Source organism: Pseudorasbora parva, chromosome 2 (genome assembly GCF_024679245.1).
Source record: "Pseudorasbora parva isolate DD20220531a chromosome 2, ASM2467924v1, whole genome shotgun sequence".
Taxonomy (NCBI): domain Eukaryota; kingdom Metazoa; phylum Chordata; class Actinopteri; order Cypriniformes; family Gobionidae; genus Pseudorasbora; species Pseudorasbora parva.
In genome coordinates, this window is record NC_090173.1 from 31,645,300 (window position 1) to 31,668,093 (window position 22,794).

The 22,794-nt window shown below is 41.6% G+C and overlaps 1 protein-coding gene across 2 annotated transcripts; it reads right to left on the reverse strand.

Moving 5' to 3' along the window:
- Positions 1 to 481: 481 nt before the first annotated feature.
- Positions 482 to 20,920, reverse strand: LOC137040349 (inositol 1,4,5-trisphosphate receptor-interacting protein-like 2). 2 transcript variants are annotated; one of them, XR_010897883.1, is made up of 5 exons: positions 20,837 to 20,920; positions 20,578 to 20,768; positions 18,910 to 19,077; positions 9,121 to 9,176; positions 482 to 1,405 (listed from the first exon to the last, which is right to left on the reverse strand). XR_010897883.1 is itself a non-coding variant. In XM_067415877.1 (5 exons), exon 5 carries the CDS (start codon positions 4,985 to 4,987, stop codon positions 3,512 to 3,514), a length of 1,476 nt encoding a protein of 491 aa, XP_067271978.1. In that variant the 5' UTR covers positions 4,988 to 5,297; positions 9,121 to 9,176; positions 18,910 to 19,077; positions 20,578 to 20,768; positions 20,837 to 20,920; the 3' UTR covers positions 2,005 to 3,511. The 2 variants fall into 2 exon arrangements, 1 of the variants encoding a protein (XP_067271978.1); XM_067415877.1 differs by lacking the exon at positions 482 to 1,405 and adding an exon at positions 2,005 to 5,297.
- Positions 20,921 to 22,794: the final 1,874 nt, after the last annotated feature.

The window sequence follows — 22,794 nt, forward strand, 5'->3', positions numbered from 1 at the left end:
TGGGTAATTATGTGTGTGTTATTTCTGATGACGCAGTGAAACGTGCCAAATTGTGCTATTTTCATGATTTATCACATTTTTTATGTGGTTCAGATACAAAAATATTTTGAGTTTCTATTTATTAAACTAATTTCCTTCATTGTATCAACTCAAATTTTTAATTTCAATAAACTCAAAAAAATAAGGCAACCAGGTAACTTACTTTTTTTAGTTAAACCAACAAAAACCACCACAAATTTTTTACAGTGTAGAGTAAAACAGTGCTTTACACACTATCTATTAAGGCAGAAGGTGCCAGGGGCAATGAAAAACTAGAAGTAAATGAATAAGGAACCTTGGGAGGAACTAAAGCTCATGATACGCGAGGGAACTTTTTGAGCAATGTTGCGGCAATGTTGCTGAAAGATGTTGCGGTGGGCACTTTCCCATTGAGAATGGGCAACATATTTCTATCTGGATATCCAGAAAGAAATGTGTTGCCTATTCTCAATGGGAAAATGCCCACAGCACATCGCTTGGCAAAATTGCTCAAAAAGTTACAACATGTATCATAGGCATAAGATTTACCAAGGAAGCTGCAGACTGGCACAGAGTAGAATAAAACAGAAGTGTTCCATTAATCCACAGTGTTTGAAATAATTAAGAAATGTGTTTACATGTGTGTAAAAATGTATAAAACATCTATATTTTAGGTTGTAAGAATGACATGATAAACAGTTGATTGTATATAGAATTAGAAATTCGAATGACATATTACATTAGAATTAGAGACCGAAATTAAGCGCTTCATTGGTTTCTGCTCTAGGAAAATGTTGAAAGGCATGTCTCATAAAAATCTGACTTACAGTGACCTCTGCTGTCATATTTTTTGTCTTCAGGAAACTTGTTGCATTAACTTTGTGATTTTTGGTCATTTTTGGGGTTTGGCAGATGCTGGTATATTGTTGGAACTCAACACAAATTATTTACATTCCTCGTTTTCCTCAAACTGTCTTTTAAATGCATGAATCTAAATGGCACCAATCCAGTTTTAATGAACAGTTTGAGCTTGACATGAAGTAAACAATTACAGACATTTGGGTGAACTATTTATTTAATTGTAGCTACCATATATCAAATCTAACGGCCAAATGAATGGGTTCAAAGAGAATGTATACGACCCTGCCTACACCCAAGACATGTCACATTTGAGATCATTATTAGAGAGAGCATTTTAACTTGAATGCTATGAGATTGTTAAAAACAGAATTGACTGTTTTTAATTAAAATATATTTATACTAAATTATTTCACCTCTAAACAGATACTGACCTCATGCCGGCACCCCAATCCTATCCAATCATGCGTCCATGACTTCAGATTACAGCTGTGGTCAACTTTGCCAACAAATCAAATCCTGCAAGCAACTGCACAAATTAAATGATAATTAGAAAGGATGAGATGATGTCCTTATGTTAGAGAGCACCAGCTTTGAGCCACAGTATAATTTACACCGAGCCACGTTGCTCTAAACATAACACTCTATTGAAATTAAACACTGCCAAACAAGACTATACAGACAATACTGTGCCTGTGTCTGAGTGAAAGGTTAACCCGTTTGCATTTTTATAATTATGAACATAAAAAATTGAAATAGAACATGTTGCACTGTGCAATGTGACAAATATGACCGCACTGAGAATGTTTTGTAGAGGCGATCTAAGTAGAACTACAATATTGTGTACTATATATAGCATGTATATTTCTATTCACTGAGACAATCTGCTTATGGAAAAGGATATTTATAATAAATTGCTGACATAACATGCAGTCTTTTGATTCTGTCTTTATGTTCTCTATCACTGTCAAAAAAAGAAACAATTGTTTAAATTATTACAATCAACAACTATTCAACCAAACTCTGTGCAGTCCAAAATATAGATATTTATTTCAATGAATGTATTAAAATACATGTATAAATTATTTCTACTACAACCACACACAGATGGTTGTTTTAATATGTACATTAAGCACAAGTTTTACAATCAACTTACATTTATATACAGTACCAAATATACATACATTGCATATAAATTAATATACATATACATTCAATATGAGTTAATCTGTATTTTATATTGTTTTGGACTACAACTTACATTGTTTTTAGAGCATGTCCTTTTTCGTTTCCTTATTTCATTTTCGGTTCTGCTTTTAGGCAACATACAAAAAGACGCTTTAAAGAAATTTGCTTAGGTACCACAAACATTTCCCTGCAAAGTTGATGAAACTAAGATATGTCTAATATAAATTACCACAGTGTAAAAAAGTGAACATTTAACTTAACTCAAAAAAGTGAGGAAACCTGATGCCTTAAAATTAAGTAAAAAAACGTCATGTGTAATCAAAAATATTAAGTCATGTGGAATTGTCAAGTGCAAATAACTTTTTTTTATTTACTTTTTATTTACTAATTTTAAGGCAACGGTTTCCTCACATTATTTTAGGTTACGTCAACTGATCCCGTTTTACAGTGTAGCACTTTGTTTAATAACAGGTAGATGGATGAGGTTTGAGCAGGAATGAGACTAACAAACTAACCCTGTGAAACTCAGTACCGGCAAGAGTTCAATAAGGATCTCTGCTGCCTTTCTGAAAGCAAATGCAACGCAATCAGCCATTAAAACTAAAGCTTTTGCATAAATAAGTGACCCTGGGCTGAGGTAGCGCGTCTCTATGGTGACAACCTATAGAGCCATGTCTCTGAGAGAAAAAAAAAATCACGTGCACGCATAATGGGGTCCCTGTAGACAGGCAAGATGAAGTTAAGCTATGCCACCAGTGGCTTACTCTCAAGTGTGCTAATTAAAGTAGTAAATTGAGGTGAACTAAAGCCCTAATTATGATATGACACAACAAAAGAACACTTTAACAATCAATTAAGCAATACTGAAATTGTATAAAAACATTATTATTCAATCATTCAAAAAAAGAAAATAATTTGGTCTGTAAGAGACAGCAGAAGATTTTTAGAGTGTTCATGCTGCAGTTCTTCCCTTCAAAACTGGATGTTCATCTGTTTAGCGTGGCATTACTAATGCTGTGTGGGTGTGGAAAAACTTGGTTATGCAGTTTTGACAGCTCACTACCCCATAACCATGACATCACGGTCACCCTGAGTCAACAAGTCTAGCAGCTCTCAAATGCCTACTTCAGGTGTCTCCAATCCTACTCTTTGAGGGCTGCCTTCCTACAGACCTTTCTTTTTAATGTTTGACCTGCAATTACAGTACAATACTGATTTGTACAGTACCAATTTGTTTAAAGTATTGCTGTACATATGCTACCATTGTGCCCTAATCTAGTGCTTTGACAGCTACCTTTTGAGAAAAAAAATCCCAACTTAGTTTAACACAATTTTGAAAAGGCAAGTGCAAAAAAAGACGAAGATGTGTGACATTATTTATGAAAACATTAACGAATATGTAACAAGCCATAGCTATGTGTTCAGCAACACCAGTTATAATTAACATTTACTCTGTATCAACATATTTGCAGTGAACACCTCTGCCAAGGCTGGTCCTCTGTGGTCGCCCGAGGCGAATTAGGCGAGGGAGGTGGTTCCATGAGTAGGCCAGTCGGGCGGAGACCATATCAAGGGTGATGTCACTGAATTCTGCCCACAGGTTGGAGGGCACAGTCTCCTTCACAAGTTTGGGCAGAGCAACAAAGTCTGGCAGAAGCCCATTACTGCCTCCAAGGAGTAAATGGCAGAGAGCCCGAGACTGTAGGCCATCCCTTAAACTGCGTAGAAGATCATCCAGCCGGGCCACAAGGTTGCACTCTTCCCAGGCCTCAGGGGGCGTACTGAGCAGCATACGAAGCCAAGTGGTCTTCAGAGCATAGGATGAAAGCACTCCTCCCCATTCAGCTCCGGACTTCTGGTCCAGCATCTCCCCACTGAGGTTACGTACTTCTTTTAGGAGTTGAAGGCACTTAAGATGACAGGAGTTGGAGGGAAGTCTTGCTTTCAGCCATGCCAGCAGTCTCTGCTCCTGCCTGGGAAAGTACACTGTCCAAAGGTCTTCTCCTCGTTGCCCCCGCCGGGTTGCCACCAAGAAGGCACCATCACTCAGAGGAAAGGCTGGGATCAGCCGAATGCCCATGGAGATGTGGCAGCAGACATAATCAGAGCGGGGTGTCAGACGGAGGAGCACTTGCTGCTCGTCACTGAGAGACAGGCTGAGGGAGCAGCGCTGCTCAAATAGGTAACGGAAAGTAGCGAGGCAGCGCTGGGTGGCCGCGTAAAACCAGCGCTGTATGGAATCTGGGCTCATCCTATAGACACTTTGAGCACTGTCCAAATGCATAAACGTGTTCGTAAACGCCTTGTGACGACGTGCCCACTCTGCCTTGCGTGGTGTGTTCAGCGTGCACTGCGGTGGCCCTCCATGCTTGTCAGTGCAAACGCTGGCCTCCAATTTTAGCCCACGAGGTACCCGCAGAGGAACAAGGATGTCAAAGCAGTCAGGTGAGCCCACCTTGTGCTCCTCGTAGGAACTGCCGATCTGGATAAAGTCCCCGCGGAAGGCCAGTGAAGATTCTGGCGGGACATCGGTGCGACCCACTCTTACAAGTTCACTCACCAGCTTGGCAACATGGGCTTTGCTGTGGCCCAGCACATGTGGAGAGAGGCGCACATGCCTCTCGTAGTGATCGTCTAGTAGCTCTCTCTTGGAGGCACCTACTTTTCCATGCCCCTCTGGAACTTTGTGGAAAGCCCCCCTAGCAGAGCCAGGTTGAGCTGAGCAGTACTTTATGAAGAAGTAACACAAGATGAATGCTAGGATGTATTTGAAGAGTGTGACAGCTCCAGGTCCCTGATCAGAGCAGTCGTTCCCTTGGTCCTCAGATCCTCTGATGATGTACTGGTGCAGCAGCAGCAGAGTGGTGAGGATGCAAGTGACCAGTGGCCAGAACAACCTAAGGTTGAGGGTGTAAACGCTCATCCTCCTTCAGTCCATTCCAGTTCTGTGCGAAAAAGTTGGGGCTAGCCCATGCCGAAACAATCATCCATATGCTGAAAACAAGGCAGAGCTGATGTTCTTTTAGCCCTCAAGAGCAGAACCCGTCGTGTAAAAGGAAGTGTGCCAAGTGAAGTTTCTTTGTAGATGCAGCGTGTGCTGAGGGCAAGAGTCCTCTCATTCAGGAAGTTTGAAAATCCCCCCTTTTGTCACAAGTGAGCACTGTGTGAAACGGGAGAGCAGGCTCTCAGTGTGTGAGCTCAGAGGAAATGCCAAACTCTTGAGAGAGGAATTTCTGTTTAAAAAAAAAGAGGCGTTCAAAACCCAGAGTCTGTCCACACCCCTCCTCCCTCTTCTCTTAAAGAAACAGTTCTCAAAATGGGAAGTGCTTACTGACAGAATGGTCCCTTGGCTTAAATGCCAATGTTAAAAACAACATGAATATACCACATGTTTGGATTGAAAGCAATTTGATCAAAAAATCTATTGTTTATAAATGTTAATAAATGGTGCTTATATTTAAAGGACAGGTCATAGAAAAACTCATGCTCATGTCATTCCAAACTTGTATGTATTCATTTTTACCATGGAACATATGTGGAACAAACGTATATATTTTTCATTAATACCACCACACAAAATCCTTTTGTAAAATTACAAAAAAGATGATGTCAGTGGGGGTGTGGCCCTTGTATGCTACATAGAAAGTCATTGTGTAAGTTTACAGAAACACTACACACACACAAAGTATTTTTCTTTGAAATGAGTGCCACAGAAAGATCCCTGTATCTTTGTTGATCCATTACCAACCCCTAACCTCAGCACGAGCCTTCCCCCAGTCACCCCAGACCCTGTGATACTGAACAAGAAACCACAGTCATCTCTCTTAATCAGTCCACAGAGAACTTTTGTAATGCTGTATGGACAAGCCTTTTAATATTATCTTGCTTTATGGACATAAATGTTTAGAATGGTTTATTCAAAGCTTTGTCAAATACTCCTAATCTCCTCATCTATCCCAAATGCATATAGCCATGAACGGTGTGCAGAATTTGAATTTATATGTAAGCAAATAGAGACAGTCCGTTCCGTTGTTCACTTTATATCAGACACATGAGGTAGCCACAAACAGAAAACCACACCTTTCTCACCCAGTGCATGCGGTTCCATCTCTGCCCTCTGATTTTTCAAAACAAACAGTGCTCATGGCAATGAAAGTTGTGCATCAATTAAGCCATGACACTCACAGAAAAACATAGCAGCACCTGGCTAAGTCACACGAACCTGTATGACCCGTTAAGAGGACAAACACAGAGACAGTTCGCTAAATATGGATGACTGAACAGTTTGGATAAAAATATAACTGGTCTTTTGGAACTAAGCAGATGCCTGAGGAAGGAAGTGATCTTCATGATAGGGAACTTGAAAAGGCAACGGACACAAGGGCAATTACTGCAGCGTTTCTGTCATGTACCTTCTTATCAATCTTCTTGAGCTATTTTGAAAAGTGATGTAGAATCTAAAAATACCAAGCTGTCTGAAGGGGATCGACAACTACAAAACAACAGATAAATGCACTGATGATTTGCAGTTACAACTGAGTTGACTACAGCTCTCCTTCCGTAAAAAGAATGTCTTGTGGTTAGCATCTGTGTCCTGAGGGAAACAAGCTTTAAGAAACAGTCTCACAAGAACATGATTCATAACAGTCAGGCATAATTAGCTTCTGAGCACAACACGTACACTTTTACAACTTGTTTGCGCTAATAAGAGAAACAGCTGAATTCTTAAGACATTTAGCTACTACTCGGTGAAAGGTTGACAGTCAAGTATTTTTGTTATGTCTTTTTAGACATAAAGACATGTGATGTGTTCACAATGAGAGACTCATGCAATGTTTCCAGATGGATCAGCTTCCTCTGACACAGACTTATTATGAGAATAAAAGATTGTGTGGCAGCTTCTGCATTAAGCAATGCAAATGCTTATATTGAGGATGTGTTTCTGAAGTGACTGAAGGGGAGTTGGGCCAGGAGGCAGCCTGTGGGAAGTGGGCAGTTGAAAACCTCAAATGTTCCGTCTGTTAAGGGTTACAAGTGGTCAGAGTGGATGGTAGACTGAAAGCTGAGGAGTACTTGTAGTTACACTGGGATTGCATCAGCTTCCTTCTCTCTGAATACAGTAGCTCTGCCCCCTGACTGAATCTGCCAAACTAAACAGGCCTCTCAAGAACTCTTATCCAGTACAGTCAGCATAAAAGACTCTAGACGAAGAGGAGGAATGGGGAAGGGACCCGGAGTATAATTTGTGCAATTCTCACAGCCTGTTCTCTTCTTATCAAAGCTTCAAAGTAAATTTACCAATTGGCAACAAACTAAAAAAGCCTTAGACACAACTGAAATCCAGGCTCTCATACTATCTGTGGAGTGTCCAGGCTGACTTCATGCCCTGATAGATTAAGTCATGGGAACCACAGGGAGCTGGAGACAGCTGTTTCCAGCGTCTCTGCTACACAGATTATGTTACTTGTTTTCATAGCCACCCGTGTGATAAATTCCTCTAATACTGTATGCAAACATCACTGACAGTCCCTACATAGTCTAAAATAACAATTGAGCATGTTTAGCATGCCATATGTTTATATATCTATACTACAATTAGATTTTTAACAATTGGGGTACAGGTTGCCATGTCATGACTGGTGGCTGCAAATTACCTTTAACTTACAGGTTTTAAAAAAAAAAATGCTTAGACACTAAAAGTGGTACGAGTCCCACTTAGCGCTGAAACCATTCGCTCATGTACCTAATCTTCCACATTCTGCAGAACTGCAAGCACATTATATGCTTTAAACTCAGTTTCCATTTGTAAAACAAACTTTTAGCAAAAAGCTAAATAGTTTTCTGCATTAGACACATCATCCAAAATGACCAGCTCTTGTTTAAAAAAAAAATACTACATTTAAAAGTCACAATATTTTCTGAAATAATACACCCATTGATCAGGTGTGAAAACACTTATATACATGTATAAGTTGAGTAACCTATATTTTTACTCTTACATTTCTGTTTATTTTGTAAATATATACTTAAAATGCTATACATATACTAGTAAGTCGTCAACTTTATTTTTATAGTGCTTTGTCTACACAATACAGATTGTTTCAAAGTGTGTTGTGTATTCAATAGTAACAAATTCAAATTATCCTGAAAAGCAGCTCTAACAAGCCAAAAGTGTCATTATTCAGCTCAAATCAGTTCAGTGTTTATTCAGTTAGGTAACTGTAACTTTATCAAAAACAATTTATCTATTGTGTAATACATAGACAGTGCATGTAGGTGCATACATGCAAGTGCTATTAAACAAACTACACTGCACACTGAGCAAGCAGACACAATTCACATCTGTGTGTAGTTTGGTGTGTATGTGGCTAATCAGAAACCATTTAATGGTTTCTGTGTAGTTACTGCACAAAAACCCCATTTATAGAAGAGTTAGAATAGTTTTAATGCAGTGTTTGTTTTTGCAAAAAATGTGTGACGTTTTGCATCTTATGCATGTTTTGTGTGTAGTTTCGAGAAATAGAGGCATAGTTTAAGAAATGGGGTGCAAGTTATTTAAAAAACAACAACTCTAAGAGGCAAAGACTGCCCTCTTGTGTTTCAAGTGGTCTGTGCAAACACACACTTCCTTCCTGTAAAGACATACGACTTGTGACTGATAAAGTGTTACAGTATATTATTCCTGAATATATCCTGCTGGTTGAGATAAAATAATGCAGGCCATGTAAAAAAAAATCTCAATAAATAGATTTGAAACATTTATACTGCTGTGTGGAACAGCACCAGAAAATAAGTCACCATGAAGTATGTCATTTCTGCACCACTAGTGTCACTAAATTGAAACTGCAAAATTAATATATTTTCTGAACATTCCCCATCTTCCACTGGCCAGACAAAGAGATAATAATAAACAATGCTCGATTTGGGCCAGTGCGCAGTTTAACTCTATGGCTCTAGAAAAATAACTTAAAACGATTCTTGTTATTGAGGTTTTATATTTTAATAAGCTAGTTCATGCAGTCACAAATCATGTTACATGGCATTATTCATACTTACTGAGTCAGCATCATGCTCCAGTCCAGTGTCATGGTGCTCAAAAATTCTTTAATCATCTGACAAAAAAAAAATTAAAAATTAAAATCCCTATAACATATCACTGTAGTCAGAAACATTTTCATCATATATACCCGTGTGTAATGTGGTATCAGTGGGGTTTTGCATCTGATATCACTTTTGAAAATGATTCTATTTTTTTTTTACAAATTATACTGTTAACTACTTCATATGTACATATCAGCATGTGTGAAACATTTAACTGACAATATTTTCACGATATAAAAGAAGCAATTTAATTTAATTTTACAGTTTTTTCCAATTGCTAACACTAAAATGACATGCACAGCACAATTATTTAAGCTGACATACAGAGACCAAAACCTCTACTCAAGTCTCCCAAAGTCTAAACATATTTTGAAATTCAAAATTGCACTTTTTAAATGCACTGAACACGGTTCTCTGCATAAGACACAACAATCTGGTATAAAGTCATATGTTCGCCATTTCAAAACACTGCCATTCAAAATGACACTACACTACACGTGCCACCTGGCCAAACACCTCATCGGTTAATGGTTGTGGTGTGGCAAGCAGCGGGGCGAGGGACCGCGAGAGCGGGCCGGTGATTAACGTTCACGAGTGCCAGCTGCGTGGCACACCGGTCTCGTCTCGCGGCCATGTGACGGGAGCATATAAGGAGGAGCAAGGACAGCGGAAGACGAGAGAGGACCAGGCCTGGAATTTTATGTTATGTTTTGTTTATGTGTTTGTGGGCAGTCGTCCGTGAGGGGCTGCCCACGTTTTATTTTGTGTGTGTTTGCGGACAGTCGTCCGTGAGGGGCTGTCCGCGGTTTTACTTTCGTTTTGCTTATTTCTTTTGAATTAATAAATGTTGTTAAACGTTCGCCGGTTCCCGCCTCCTTCCTTCCCATGAACGAACTGTATTACATTGGTGCCGAAGCCCGGGAGGAAGGAGGGACGCGCTGTCGGAGAGCCCTCGCTGCTGAGGGGGATTGCGGTGCTGAGGAGTTCGGGCAGCGCAGATGATGAAAGACCGCGAATGGCTGCCCGAGGCGATGGCGCTGGAGCGAGTGAAGACCGGTGGGACGGAGAGCTCGCTGCCGTGCCCCTGGGTCGAGGTGGGGTGGCGGCCGTCCTGGAGGGAGCGGAGGAGTTGCCGGCGTTCGCCGTGGGCCGGAGCCTGCTGCCATCCGCCGGAACGGGGAGGAGCAGGGAACGCGGAGCTCGCTGCCGACTGCCCTCAATAGGAGGAGCCACCGCCGGCCGCCAGGGGGCGGAGGAGGATCGGGCCGTCCACCGGGCGTCCAGCACCATCGCATAGCACCGCGAGGAAGAGCCTCTCGGCTGGTGAGGACCGAGCGGCAGTGTGTCGGGGAACCGGACCAGAATTTTTTTTTCTCTTTCTTTCTTTTTTTCCCTCTCTCCCCTCTCTCGTCCGCGGGCTCCGTGGGCTCCTCATGCTCCCGTCTACATTTCTCTCGCCTCTCTGTCCTTACCCCCAGGTGCCGTGGCCGCCGTGATCGGCCCCCCCGGGAGAGGGGGGGGGGAGGGGGAGTAGAGCGCCGTCTCGGGAGTGCCCCCCGGCCTGCGAGGGGCGATGGGGGTATGTGGTGTGGCAAGCAGCGGGGCGAGGGACCGCGAGAGCGGGCTGGTGATTAACGTTCACGAGTGCCAGCTGCGTGGCACACCGGTCTCGTCTCGCGGCCATGTGACGGGAGCATATAAGGAGGAGCAAGGACAGCGGAAGACGAGAGAGGACCAGGCCTGGAGTTTGTTATGGTTTATTTTGTGTGTTTGCGGGCAGTCGTCCGTGAGGGGCTGCCCGCGGTTTTACTTTCATTTTGTTTATTTATTTTGAATAAATGTTTTTGATCGTTCGCCGGTTCCCGCCTCCTTCCTTCCATCCACGAACAGTATTACAATGGTTAACACTTTAATAAGGATGTAAGCACTATGTCCATGTCAATATGCAATTACACATGCAGACCAAAAACAAGTGACTTATTTACACTGTTATTGGGTCTCATGCTGCGTTCAACTCCCCTATTAGACACGCACTTGCAAACTTCCCTAAGCACTTCCCCTCGGGGGAATGCGTTCCACTTCGTGAAGTGGACAAGGGAAGTTTATATGGACAGACCCTTGCTCCCTCGATTTTGACCGAAGCTGTGTCCGAAACCTGGAAAATGCTGCCTTAGAAGTCTGTCCGAAATTAGTTTCGTGAGGTGCCTTCGTACACAAGACGCTCCCTGTAGAGTCATTGTCTGATGAGGCAGTAAGGCAACGAGTCAGCTGCCTAGGATTTCGGACGCAGCCCGAGTCTACTTCATATGTACACTTCAGGCAGCTTCATATACCACAATGCAAAGCGATTGTGACGTCACCGCATATCACGTTTAATTTACCCCACCACAAACAACTCTATAATATTAAAAAAAATTTTTTTAAACATTTAAAACAACCTAAACACACCTATTTAGAATGTTGCATTAAACAATTTAGAGGAAAAAAAATTATAATAGATACACTCCATGGTGGATTCCAAGTGATCAAGGGCTGAGGGCATTCAAGTTCAGCTCATTGGGAAAATTACACGAGTAGTGGGCAACGGCGCACATCCGAGTGAACGAGACTGAGGGAAGTTAGCGAGTGAAGGGCATAATAAAAACAAACTGGAACGCAGCATCAATCAGCACCCTAGTTCAGTAGTCAGGGTACTGCTCAGGACACAAGTAAATGTACTGACTTCCCTGGTTCCAGGAGTCCTGGTGACCATGGCAGAAGGTACGGAGAAAGCGACCAATCTCCTGGATCTTCCTCTCCGTCTGCCCGTTGGTCTGTGGGTGGTATCCTGAAGACAGAGTCACGGTCACACCTAGGAGCGTGAAGAACGCCTTCCATACCCGGGAAGTGAACTGTGGGCCTCGGTCTGACATGATGTCTTCAGGAATCCCATAATATCGGAAGATGGCGTTGAATAGTACCTCTGCTGTCTCTAGGGCTGTGGGCAGGCCCCTCAGAGGGATAAGATGACAGGACTTAAAAAAACGGTCCACTATTACTAGGATGCAGGTATTACCATCGGAGACGGGAAGGTCGGTGATGAAATCCACTCCTAGGTGTGACCATGGACGAATGGGAACGGGCAGCGGGAGGAGTTTTCCTGCAGGGAGGTGCCAGGAGCTCTTGGACATGGTGCACTCCTGACACCCTCTCACGTACCTTCTGACATCACCTCCCATGTTGGGCCACCAGAAGCGATCTCGCAGCAATGAGAGGGTTTCATTGACCCCAGGGTGGCCAGTGCCCAATGAAGTGTGAGCGGAGTAAATGAGGGGGGTGCACCGTGCTCATGGGATGTACTGGAGGTCGGGGGGACAGCCCGGCGGGGCGTTGGTGGAGGCATTGAAGAAGGCAAGGTATCCTCGGACCAGGAAATGGGACTCATGAAAAGCTTATTGGGTAGGACGGGTTCGGTGTGCTCCTCTGAAGTGTACAGGCGTGACAAAGCATCCGCCTTCACGTTCTTGGGGCCCGGACGGTAGGAGATGGTAAAGTTAAAGCAGGTAAAGAATAGAGCCCAACGGGCTTGCTGTTGGTTCAGTCGCTTGGTGTCTCTCAGATATTCTAGATTATTGTGATCGGTGAGGACCAGGAAGGGGTGTTGGGCGCCTTCTAACCAATGCCTCGACTCCTTTAGGGCGAGCTTGATGGCCAGTAACTCCCGATTCCCGCTATCCTAGTTGACCTCCACCTCCGCCGGGCTGAACTTCCGGGAGAAGGCGGCGCATGGATGGACCTTACTGGGCGTCCTCAGCTGCTGCGACAACACTGCTCCCGCTCCGGTGGTGGAGGCGTCCACTTCCACGATTAAGTGCTTGCTGGGGTCGTGATGGACCAGGAAGGGAGCGGTGGTGAAGGCTTCTTTGAGGGTGTTGAAGGCCTCCGTGGCCGCTGGAGTCCAGGACAGAGACTTGGGCTTACTGCGCAGGAGGTGAGTGAGAGGGCTGGTGATGATGCTGTAGTTCTTGATGAATCGAAGGTAGAAGTTAGCGAAATCGAGAAATCGCTGGAGCTCTTTTATCGTGGAAGGTGTGGGCCAGGTCCATTCTGCGTCCACCTTCCCCTCATCCATCTGGATGCCCCTGCTGTCGATGAGAGTATCCAAGGAACTGCACTGAGGGCTGATGGAATGAGCATTTCTCGGCTTTGAGGTAGAGCTGGAACTTCCTCAGGCATTGCAGGACCTCCGCAACATGACGGCGATTTTCGGCCAGGCTCCGAGAGTAAATTAAAATGTTGTCGATGTAAACCAAGACAGATCGGTGGAGGAACTCCCGGAGCACTTCATGAATGAAATCCTGGAATACGTAGGGGGCGTTTGCGAGGCCATAGGGCATCACCAGATATTCGTAGTGGCCAGTAGGGGTCACAAAGGCGGTCTTCCACTCGTCCCCCTCACGTATCCGGATGAGGTTGTATGCGCTGTGGAGGTCCAACTTGGTGAAGACAGTGGCACCCCGGAGATGTTCTAGCGCAGATGAGACGAGAGGAAGGGGATATCTGAACTCAACTGTTATTTTATTCAGAGCTCGGTAATCGATGCAGGGCCTTCCTTCTTGGCCACGAAGAAAAAGCTGGAAGCAGCAGGGGACGTGGGTGGTCGAATGTAGGCCTGGTCAAGTGCTTCCTTGATGTACTTCTCCATGGCCTTCTCCTCCGGTAGGGAAAGGGGATAAATCTTTCCCCTGGGCACTGGCTCACCCGGAAGCAGGTCGATGGCACAGTCCCATGGCCGGTGGGGAGGCAGCTTGGAAGCCCGGTGAGGGCAGAAGATGTTTTTGGAAGTCTGAATAACAGTTGGGAATGTGAACAGATCGCTGATCCACGGGGCTTTCTACAGAGGTGGCACAGACAGTGATATTTCTTTAAAGAGGCATAATGGGGACAGGCAGAGCAGAAAGACATCCATTAAAACAACTTTCTCCCCATTTGAGGACCTCACCGGACTTCCACGAGATGACAGGACTGTGCTGCTCCATCCATGGATGCCCTAGTACCACGTCAGCAGTGGATTCCTCCAGAACCAGTAAATCGGAAGTAAGCCCAGGAAGAGTCTCTTCCACGTGAAAAAGCCCGACCTGAAGCTTTAATGGACCGGCCAGGAGGTTGACGTACCGTCTGCTTAACGGCTTGCCGTTGATGGACTCAATTTGAAAGTTTGTCAGAGTACGGGTCGTTGGGAGGCGGAGCTGACGACAGAGGGCGCCGGAGATGAAGTTCCCAGCGGAACCGGAATCAAGGAGGGCTGCGACTGACAGGGAAACATCGGCGGTAATGAGGTTCACAACAGTGGTCAATGGTTGGCTCTTATAGGTAGCTGGACAGATCGCACTCACCAAATGCCTGGATGGATGGGTAGGACACTTGGAGATGTAATGGTTGGTAGCCCCATAGTATAAGCACAGGCCGTTGGCCAACCGTCTTCTCCGTTCTGCTGGGGTTAATCGATGCTCTTCGAGGCATGCGTGCATACGGGTGGCGAACCGGATGGAGAGTTGAAGCGTTCAAGCCCGATGAAATCCTCGTATGCAGCGAGATGCAACCGCACACAGGGATCTAATCCTTGCCGATAGGTGGTCAAAAGGGCTTGTTCATTCCATCCGCAGGCGGCTGCCAATGTGCGAAACTGCAAGGCATACTCATGTACAGACATATTATTTCGTTTTAATTTATAGAGTTGCTCACCAACTGAAGAATCCCATGCTGGGCTTCCGAACACTTCCTTGAAGTGAGCCGTAAAACTGGAGAGGGAATCGAGGCTCTCATTTTCTTGAGCATACAAGATTTCCGCCCATCGTAGTGCCTTGCCGCTCAGCTGGGAGACGATGAAAGCCACTCGTGATCGCTCAGTAGGGAATAGGTGCGGTTGCATCTCCAGGACCAGCGAGCACTGCAGGAGAAAACCGTTGCAGTCCTTTGCCTCTCCAGAGAAGGGCGCTGGTTTGGCCATGGGACTGGCGATCAGCGGTGCTGAGGCAGGTGTGCTTGTGGAATGCTAAGCGGGCGCCGGTGGAGGTGAGGGCAGCGAGCGGTGCACCGCATCCACCAACTCCTGGAAGGGATCCGGGGAACTCATCTGATGCTCACAGTGTCGGTCCAGTCTTCTGTCACGGGTACAGAGACTGCAGGAGACAAACGTGTTAGTTAGCTGAGTATTGAGCACCAGAGAGTGAAACTGAAGTGAAGTGCAGGTGGGCAGGTGACTGTGAGTCTTCATGAGGGTAGTGGGAATCGCTGGAGAGATCGCTGGAGATAATCAATGGAGACTTCGCTGGAGAGTTCGCTGGAGACACACACCGGACAGGGAAAAATGAGGAGATTCTGACAAGAGACGTAGAAGATCACAGGGATACTTCGAGGGAGTCCTGAGGTAAAGCAAAGAGCGTTAGTACCTTCTCATAGACGAGACCGGACAGTGACTGATGGGGTGTGTGCGTCTTTTGTGATGTGGTAGATTGGGGTGGTGATGAGGATCAGGTGTGCGTGATTAGAATTCGGGTGAGGGTGTGCGTTGTGAGTGGGTGACGTTGGAGCCTGGCGTGTCTGTGACACTTTGGTTTTAATGAGAAAATAAATAAATTGTACACAGCTGATCTAGTTATGTATTTATTCACCAAATCCGTAGGCCTACATGTATGCGTCAAGTGCACGCAGAAGGTACGGTGTAGCCTACCATGGCATAGACGCTTTACATACGCCCTACCTTTCGCGCACCTCTCCAAAAATGTAACTACGTGGACCACAAGCGCTGTGATTGGTCTGCCAGAACCCCTCCCTCAGGTCTATAAATAAATAAATCAGCGATAGGAGTGCGTGTCCAGAAATTTGTTTCATCTTATATCTGCTATATAACACAATATTTTGTAGTGCAGAGATTATTTATGTTAGTGAATAAATACATAGATCTATGTATAGTTTATTTATTTTCTCATAAAAACCAAAGATGTTAATCAGTGATTGTATGTCAAGAACAGGGACACATCACAGGTGCATTTCGTTTTGTAATTTCAAAAGAATGAATAGTCTCTCTCCGCAACAGCAATCGATTAAAGCGCTAGTCAGTGGCCACCTGAAAACAGCGGCAGGGCTCCACACAAACTTTTTGCCTTGGTTGCACTGGTGCTCCTAACGTTTTTATTTAGGTGCACCAGCACTAAATTCAGGTGCACCCAAAAAATGTACCTGGCTAGCGCAACCTTTAACACCAATTTTCACCAATTTTAACACCAAAGGTCACCTTTTTATCACGCTTCACATTCATATTATGTAAATGACAACATAATATGCAATTACAAAGGAATTAAAATCAAGGAAAATAATGCTTTGAATATTAGCCTACTATTTTAAACTACAGTTTTAACCAAGTGTTATAAATTAATTTAAAAAAGAGAATGAAATGAAATTTAACAATGAAATACCAATTGATATTAAAAATAAGGATATTTTTATGTTGCGCTTTGATGATTGTCATAATTAGCCTATGTGGTAAAGTTACTGATAGAATATTGTAGGCTATGGTAGACTATAGTTTTTTTTAAAAAAATATATATTTCTTTATAAAATTTTGCCAGCTGGAACAATTGCTAAAGAAATTATGAATTATGACTTATTATTTCTAAACTTTTAGAATTATGACTAAAAGTGATCGAAAGTTTTCTCAAAGAGCCAGAAAGTAACATTGCAGCAGGCACAGACAAAATAACAGTGATACTAAACGTTAGCATTTTAGGAAGGACAGTAGATCAGCAAATATTGTTCTCAGAGATTATATTTGGAATATAATTTAACAATGCATAGTCACTGGGTTAATGTTAAGGATTACTGCATGTGAGGGAAATGTTGAAACGCAATCTGCCAGTCTCTTCAAAGGAAGATTACAAACAGCGAACGCCAAATGATTACACACAACGATTTTGTTTTGGTGGTTTGCTTAAAGATGTGAGTATAGGACTCTTTTTACAAGGTGTCATGAACTGGCTTTAAAAAAAAATTATACTGTTGTCTGAGGTCAACTAGTGATGTTCGTGTGGTTTTTACATTCAAAAACATCATAACTAATAAGTAATAGGCTATTTTCTACACTGGTTTTGAGGCTCTCTCCAAAACGCTGGGTTTTGATGGGCCTGACACACTGGAGACTTGGAAGTAAACGCCCACGGCTAGGATTGGATAAGATTTGAAAACACATACATTTACACACAAACTGACCACCAAACGCAACTCTCTGAAGCCTTTTTTTCCCCATCTCAACTGTCACAGAATGGAAAGCACAGGATTGTGGGATATCAAAGGCAGCGAAGGATACATGTATGCTGCCTTCAAAGATCAGATGAAGGTATCTCAGGAGACAGGAAGTGAAGCTAACAATAGATTCGGACGTGGCTTGATGCCTTCCTGCCTTGAAACGTGTCCTCCGAAGGCAGCATTTTCCAGGTTTTGGACGCAGCCAAAGGAAGAAGTTTCAGAGAGAGAAAGGGGGAGGATGCAATTTTCTTTTTCAGTTTACCGTGTTTTGTGAGCATATTTTTGTTCAGTCCAATGTAAATATATCTGCTGTGCATATGTTGTACTGACTGTTTGGTGAAAATTAAAAACAGCATGTTTCAACAGCATGTGTGTGTGTGTCTGCAAATATTTCTCTGCATGTGAACACGCTGAAGATTTTTCTACAATTTAAACGATATGTTTTAGTATTATGGCAGAGCATACTAAAAATGAGAGTGCTTTTCATTATGCCTAACAGTGTGTAGTTGTTTTGACAAAAATCTGGTAATATGAATGAAGTGTGTGCCATTTCATGCAAAAGTTACATTTTGATGCAGTGCAGGTTTTGGTTGCAGTGCTTCATTTGGCAAGATATATGAGGTAGTTTGCAGTTTAAGTGTGGGGTTTTGTGAATTTGTGTTAAGTATTTTGATAAAACCAGCATAGTTTGCACTAAATTGTGTGTTAACAAATGGAAAAAACTGTAAATCCCCGAAGACATATGTTAAGTAAGAACCTCATTAATATTTTACAGTTTAAGTTTCTTTGTGTGTAAAGTATGAATTGGACTATGTGGCTCTCTCTCTATAAGAGTTCTGATCTGACTGTTGTAGTGCTGTTGTAGACTGAGACACTCTCTTCTAAAGCCTTTTGACCAATGATTTTCCATGATAACTTTTCAAGTCATCCGTGATAGCCATACTATAATATTTTAAAAATCTATGAACAGCACATAAAACAATTTCAGTTGAGCCATTTATTAAAATGTATTTATATTTTAATCTTTCCAGATTTCGTGGGAACCCTGTGCACATAAAAAACATTGTTTCCTGGACTGAATTTGAGAGAAACATTATTTTCTAAAAAAAGAAGAAATAATGTAACAGCCACACTGACCAAGAGCAAACCCTACTATTCAAAAGGCAGCTGGAAGGTCAGACACACTCTGTTGTCACCCAGTATCTCATTAAACATACTCAGGTCTTGATCCCACATTTCCTTTAACAATAATTTAAATGTCATCAGAAGTTGACATTCTACATCACATTGAATGCATAATTCCATGTACCGGTAAATATATCAGACCTTACTGAACATGGTCTTTCAAAAAAATAAAAATAAAATAAATAAATTCCTCCTTTTAAATCCTTCAATATGCAAAAAAAAAAAAAAAAAGTTTGTTTTGTGTAATACCTGTCAGCTTGGGTTTATGGCTAATACCTGAATCAGTGGGCGTGTTTGTACGGCTAAGAGCAGCCATCTGACCAGCATAGATTCAGTTCGTATTCTCCTGCATGGTCCACTCTCATCATCCTGTGAAGCATGACTTTTCCTTTTCATCATTGGTGGGAGGCAATACATTATATCCCCTTACACATGATACTGCAGCTGAAAAGCACATAAACATGCAACAATAAGTCTTAAGAAATAAGGGTTATGCTTTAGATAACGATCAGGAAAATTAACAAATGATTTATACTCTATAAGTACTATAATACTAAAAGTATTTTTTAATTAAGGGGTAATTAACTGTGTAGTTACAGGGTAAGTATGAATCTACAGGCTCTAATGAGTATGTATCAAAGAAATTAATAAGTGTCATAAATCCCTTTTGAATTAAGTTGCTTTTCAAATAAATATTTCCGAGTGATATCCGATTTTGTATGTGTTGTTTATTGTACTTATCCTGTAACTATATGAAACAGGAGGGGAACAAGAACCACTTTAATTTACAGCCTGTAGATTCATACTTACCCTGTAACTATACAGAATAACAAGCACCACTTACCCTGTAACTACACGGATAATTACACATTCATTAAAAATACAGTATAAATAATTTGTTAATTTTTCTGATAGTTAGTTACCTCTTTATTCAGTATCAAATATTGTTCACTTATACCTACATACTTTATAGTTACACTAGAACTACCGAAAATCATGCTGTAAATTCGCTTAACCTACGTAGTAGCCTAATTTCCAGGCCAAAATCTACTCTCAGTTCAACTCTTAAAACTATGACATTTGGGGAAAATGTAAATATAAAGTTTAGAATCTTTGGATGTAATTCCTTGAGAGAAGTATTACAATTGTGTATTCATAAGGGCAATGTAACTGTCTCTGTGATACACCCAGACCTGGATACAGAATCTAATCACTGACTGATGGTTGCACTAGTAAAGTGTAGGTGTAGGCTAAGCAATGGCTCCACCATACAGTGAGACATTTAGGATTATTTACAAATTCCAAGTATACCAATAATTGGAATTTCAATATTTTGCCCCAATTGTCTATTATTAATCTAATAATCTGCTTTTATAGCTTTAATGCATTACTAGTATTTTAACATAATCTTCCTGAGAACCACAAGGGAAAAAAGGTTTTGTGAATTTAGATTTAAAAAAAAAAAAAAAAAAAAATTATATATATATATATAAATAAATAAAATCCAATGTATATAATATGTCCTCTGCTCTGCCCCATTTAGAAAATGTAAAATACATGAATAAGGCAAAAGCAATGGGGCTTTATTTTCATTGACCAATCAATGTATGCTTCACACAAACAAATCCAAACTTTGTATAAAGATTATTCTCAACTATGTTATGACAGATATAGGCCTACAGAATAATTAAGGATAAACATAGTCTGCCATTCCCATTCTATTCAATGTATACACTATATCTAATTTGCATAGTAATGTGTTTTTGGGACAAAATATGATGGTATCTCATATTTCAGAATATCCAGACTTAAAACGGTGTTGTCAGAGACATTCACTAAAATATAATGTCCTCTACAGAGCAATAACGTAATTTGAGCGATGAGATTCTGATCGCATTCAAGAGATCAACAACACAATATCTGTGATTGGCTCCCATACCTCACCTCTGCAAAAAACACGTTGTAATTGGATACATTTGGCGCTCTCCAGATCGAGAACACAAATCTGCCCAATCTGTTCAGCTGAGGGTACAGTATCAGCTGAGGGTGCTTTTGCTTGCGTTTGAGGGTGCTTAGCAGGCCTGCCTGGATACACTTACATTTGCACGAAGTTGACTTGCTATTTGTAAAATAGTCTGTCGAGAACAACGTAACATAAGTTTAGGTCTGACAAATATGTTTACAATTTGTGTGTGATACCCACAAGTCATCAAAAGCAGCTGAGAGTGGTGATCGGCGTTGCACGCACGGAATGTAGGCCTATGCGTTACTCCGACGCTTAAAAATTACGTCAATGACCGGCTTTCTGAAAACGTCACCTTTGCGCTCAGGTAAAAGTTTTCTCTCGTAAATTGTAAATTGACAGCTAAAGTCGTTTAGAACTTGCTCAATACTATATATGTTTTTTTTAATTTCATTATTTTGGATTTGAATGCATTTATCTTGCATTGGTATTGTGAAAAGACCTCCATTATATTTCATTATATTTCATTCGACATTCATTGTCGATTTGGAATGGATGTTTATTTAGTTTGAAAATTTTAATATTTTTGAATGAATACAGTTATTTTAATAATTTGATCATTTCATATTTTAAATATTAGGTGTCCGATTAGTAAATTAAGTTTATTTTGTTTCTATTTTGTTTTGTGTGCCTCATGAGGACGTAACTGTTAGGCCTATGACTCCTGTAAAGTCATGTCTAAAACTTGTTGGTAAATCATCAACAAACAATTAATGCTGTATTAGTGTTATATTTATTTGTTTCTAATTAATTAATTATAAGTCTGCTGTTATACTAATATACTTTACTTGTCTGTATATCTACTTCGCTTTAAAGGTTACATATTCCGAAGGTATCTACTTAAACAAAATCTGATGCCATGTTATTTCACACATGGTTCAAGCACTGATGAATGTTGTTAAAAAAATGTATTTTATGAAGTAATGGAAAAAATTATTTATTTTTATTGTATTGTGTAGTGCACTTATATATGGATGGTTCTGCGCTGGATTTGTTGACATTCTTGTTGTTTGTGTAGGAGATGCTGTCATTCTGGACACAACTGAGTGGGTGTCTGCTGGTGGGGGTTGACACCGCTCCTACAACACATCTGAAGGCTGCCATCTCTGAGATCAGACAACAGACCTGCTGCTCAAGAACCACTGAAAGACCGAAGCACAGTTCAAATATGGGGTAAATCATTTTAGAAACACACACACACACACACACACACACACACACACACACACACACACACACACACACACACACACACACACACACACACACACACACACACACACACACACATGTAGTGTTTCCCTGTTTTATGGGGACTTTTCATTGGCGTAATGGTTTTTATACTGTACAAACCATATTTTCTATCCTCCTACACTGCCCCTGCCCCTAAACTTACCCATCACAGGAAACATTCTCAAAAAACTCCTTCTGTATGATTTATACGATGTTTTCCTCATGGGGACCTAAAAATGTCCCCACAAGGACAAGGATTTCGGATATTGCCATCTTTGTGGGGATTACCAGCCCACACACACACACACACACACACACACACACACACACACACACACACACACACACACACACACACACACACTTCTATCTTTTTCTGTATACTCTCTCCTTTAGGCAGAGATGGATAGTTGGATGTTAGACTGAAAGCTTTGTTTTCCTTTTTATTTAACATAAAATATATTCATATTTAATCAGTTTTATCTCTTAATAGCTTAAAGCAAATACTCTTCATAACTATAATCTAATAAATATTGTACGTAAATAGCATGTAGCTCTTACCTCACTTTACCTCATTCCTCCACACAGTGGCACTCTCACACAGCAAAATAACAGCATTTAAAAATTGTGATTTACCAACATAAATCTATTTTCAGACATGTATGAAATTGTTTTTTTCTCGTGAAACTGGGCTTGTTGAAATCAGTTAAGGATATATCTTGCAGAAAATGTTGTAGAAGAGAATTTAAATTATATGCAAATGCATAATTCCTTGTGATCACAGCTATCATTTATGTGTGTATGAGCATTATACCATCATACCATTGTTGACAAACATATTCATTTCAAATAATGTGTATATTAGAAATTGCCTTTTTTGAACATTTAAAATTGCAGATCAATAC